General features: G+C 47.2%; 1 protein-coding gene across 1 annotated transcript; it reads right to left on the reverse strand.

The window, feature by feature from the left end:
- Nucleotides 1-410: 410 nt before the first annotated feature.
- LOC133928695 (uncharacterized) lies at nt 411-2,525 on the reverse strand. The gene is made up of 2 exons (XM_062375140.1): nt 2,214-2,525; nt 411-652 (listed from the first exon to the last, which is right to left on the reverse strand). Exons 1-2 carry the CDS (start codon nt 2,406-2,408, stop codon nt 527-529), a joined length of 321 nt encoding a protein of 106 aa, XP_062231124.1. The 5' UTR covers nt 2,409-2,525; the 3' UTR covers nt 411-526.
- Nucleotides 2,526-3,555: the final 1,030 nt, after the last annotated feature.

The following is a 3,555-nucleotide window of genomic DNA, read 5'->3' on the forward strand; positions in this document are numbered from 1 at the left end:
AGGTGGATGAAGTGGCGCCAAGCTTCCGGCGTCCTCTGCGACAAGAGAGTACCACAGAAGCTAAAAGGCAGGTTCTATAGGACGGCAATTAGACCTGCGATGTTGTATGGCGCAGAATGTTGGCCAACTAAAAGGCAACATGTCCAACGGTTGAGTGTAGCGGAGATGCGCATGCTGAGATGGATGTGTGGCCACACAAGAAAGGATCGGGTTCGGAATGAGGACATACGTGATAGAGTTGGTGTAGCACCAATTGAAGAGAAGCTTGTCCAACATCGTTTGAGATGGTTTGGGCATATACAACGCAGGCCCTCAGAAGCGCCTGTACATAGCGGAAGAATAAAGCGTGCGGATAATGTCAAGAGAGGTCGAGGTAGACCAAACTTGACATGGGAGGAGTCTGTAAAGAGGGATCTGAAAGACTGGAATATCACCAAAGAACTAGCCATGGACAGGGGTGCGTGGAAGTTAGCTATCCACGTGCCAGAGCCATGACTAGACTTGCAAGATCTTATGGGTTTCATCTCTAGCCTACCCCAACTTGTTTGGGACTGAAAGGCTTTGTTGTTGTTGTTGTTGTATCCATATTTTGCACAATAGCAACAGCCAATCCTTTGCTATCCCACTTTACACTGTCTAGTAACGTGTCGACCTAATTTTTTCCAGGACAATAATGAACTTCAGTTAGATGTTAATAATAGTTTTAACTTTATCTTAGGAAAAATAATATCATAAACAACATTCTCCTTCTGTTCACAACTGTATGATGAAAATTCGTAGCAGGGCTACTGTGAAATCATTAAATAGTTTTGTTCGTACTCCCTGAGTGTTTACACTAGAAAGATATTCGTATTCATATTCAAAAGGATAGAGGAATATATATGCATGTACCAGGAAAAACATAGATGAACCCTAAACCCACCGAAAAATAAATGGTATAACTACCCAAACCAATCACACACACTTCAACAGTGTTCACATGTTATAGAAAATGCATCTAAAGAAAGTATATTATGTAAGAAAGCATATCTTAATTTAAAGATAGGCACAAAATGGCAGGCCCTATATTCTGAATTTCCATAGTCTTTTGTAAAACTAATGGACAAATTAAACCATAGTTTAGTGAAAGATCATCAGATATGGAGGCAAATCTCCCAAAAAATGAGAACATATCACTTGGTGAAAGAGTAATGACAGTTACATCATTATTAAAGCATTATGCAATAGATAACTATCACTCCAAGTGTCCAACACGTCCAGTTTTAGAAATGCATACATATTTTAATAGCTACAAATGATGAGGCATTGTATAAAGTATAATAAATAAGGGCTGAGTATGCACTTCAACTTTTAATAAACTATTCTGATAAATGCAGATCAACACAAATGTAAAATGGAAGATTTTCCACTCCGTTGTCTCACTAACACGAGACTCCTAAAATCCATGTCAGTGAGATATCGAGTACCAAATCCTAAAGTGCCAAAGAATGAGGGGCAAATCCTCAAAATTACAACACAAAAATGCTGCTCCGAACTTTCTGACCCAGAATTTCAGGAAAGGTGCATTTTGCAGGAAAATTAAATCCATGAGACAATGGCACTAGTCAGGGGCGGACCAACCTAGAAATTGAGCAGGGGCCTGCTAGCTACAGTAACGTTGGAGCTACAGTAACAACATTTACAATCCACTAAATCAACAAAAATGAGTGGGGGCAGTGACCCCGCTCGGTCCACCCCTGGCACTATTGCTTTATTTAACTGCATGCTTCCTCCAAGGGTAACCCAAGAATGTATAATATAGGGATGCAACAATATGATAACTTTTTACTTTGCAGATATCTAATTGGGTGAAGAAAAATTGTGTTATTGCCACCGTCCAATAAAGGACAATACAAACTAAGAAAATCTGTCATTGCATTTAAAAAAACTACTATTTAATACAGAAACTTGAAAGAGAAAAAACCAGTCAGTCAATGAAAAAGTTGGGCAGATAACAGAGCCTTTTGGGATGGCCTGTCCAATATTCATGCAACTAATAAATCTATCACATCCAATTATCATTGAAACGCTGTAGAATGTCGCCACTAATCGACGGGCCAGGGCACTAATAGGGCAGGGCGGGTGGGAATAGATTACAAGCTTGAAGTTCCCCAACTGATTTTGCCGTAAGTTGAGAAGAGGAGAGTGGATTCCGCGAAGAAGAAAAGCCAAACCGTGGGGTCGACGGTGAGAGCTCCGGGCGGCGACTGGGCGGAGCCTGCCGCGATGGAGACCGCCGGGTACGGCTCCCTGCGCCGTCGCCACCCCGGGGGCGCCGCGGCGGCAGAGAGAAGGCTGGGACGTGCAGGCCCCCTGTGCCTCGCTGAGGAGGAGGAAATGGGGACGCGGGGCGGTGCGGCCGCCGCCATCGGAGCCCGTCGGAGCGATCAGCAGTGCGCCATCGGAGCCCGTCGGTGACGCGGAAGAGCGAGTGCTTCCGCTCGTAACCTGACCGGACGCTCTGTGATAGAGGCACGAGGATTCAGGTCGCGGGCCTCAATTAACTTTTCGTCATCCTAGAGTCCTCTTAAATATGACCGTTACTAAAAATTTTAACAAAATATTATTTAGAGGACAAAATAACTTGTCTATCCTTCTTCTTCTATGAGAGGCTAGAAAGCAGTCACCATGTTAGTCGTGCCTCAGCCCCCGTCGACCTCTTCACCCCGGTCGAGCCCATCTCCTCTCCCATCGGCGTGCTACTGAGCCCTTCCGACTTCGAGCCGTTGCAAGCCCTGTCGTGCTCGCCCTTCCCCTTCCCTCCGGCCTTCTCCCTCCTCCCTGGCCTCCTTTACCACGGTCAGTCACCTCTTTCTCTCCCCGACGGCCCAAATCCAACTCCCCTCCACCACCCTTACGGTCCCCTTCTTCGGCCATCTCCCGCCGCCGATGAGCCCCCTCTCCCAGTGCGCCTCCTCTCTCCCTCAGGTGGATGGCTACCATAGGGGCGGCCTCGGTGACGTGCCCGGAGAGGAGCATGTGGCTCGCTCTGTCGACGTCCTCGACGCTGTCGATGACGAAGGTTGTGGTCGCACCAGTGCCTGCGCCGGAGTTGAGCTCGACGAGCGCGAGGAGCTTGCATGACACCCGCACGACGACGAGGGAGTGGAGCAGCACAAGCTCGTTGACCGCGAGCGCGCTCGTGCCGGGGAGGGGGAGGGCGAAGGGGCCGGCTCGCGCCTCCCTCGGCCGGAGAAGGGCAAGTACATTTGGGAGGTGGTCACAGCGGTAGGTGAGGAAGAAGGGAGAAGAAAGAAGAGGAAGGGCAATTAAGTTGATTTGTAGAGGAATATTCCTTTAAAGATACCACCACGTCAGTGAAACTGGGAATAAATCAACAATCCAGTGATCCCAGTGGCATTTTGTCAAAATTCTGGTAACAATGGTATTTAAGAACATGCCACTGGTAAGAATGGCAAAAAAGTTAATTGCCCCTCAGGCTGGCTTGGTTACTTGAAGCCCAGTAGAATCATCCGACACAGCTTGGCACAGCCCACTAGTCAAGTGATTTGTGTG

This window comes from Phragmites australis, chromosome 9 (assembly GCF_958298935.1).
Source record: "Phragmites australis chromosome 9, lpPhrAust1.1, whole genome shotgun sequence".
NCBI classification, from domain to species: Eukaryota; Viridiplantae; Streptophyta; class Magnoliopsida; order Poales; family Poaceae; genus Phragmites; species Phragmites australis.

Excerpts from the sequence above, each read along its gene's own strand:
- LOC133928695 (XM_062375140.1), bottom strand. The coding sequence starts at position 2,408 with ATGGCGGCGGCCGCACCGCCCCGCGTCCCCATTTCCTCCTCCTCAGCG. Across the intron at positions 653-2,213 it reads CTCTCACCGTCGACCCCACG|GTCGACACGTTACTAGACAG; the intron begins GTTTGGCTTTTC and ends GGAAAAAATTAG.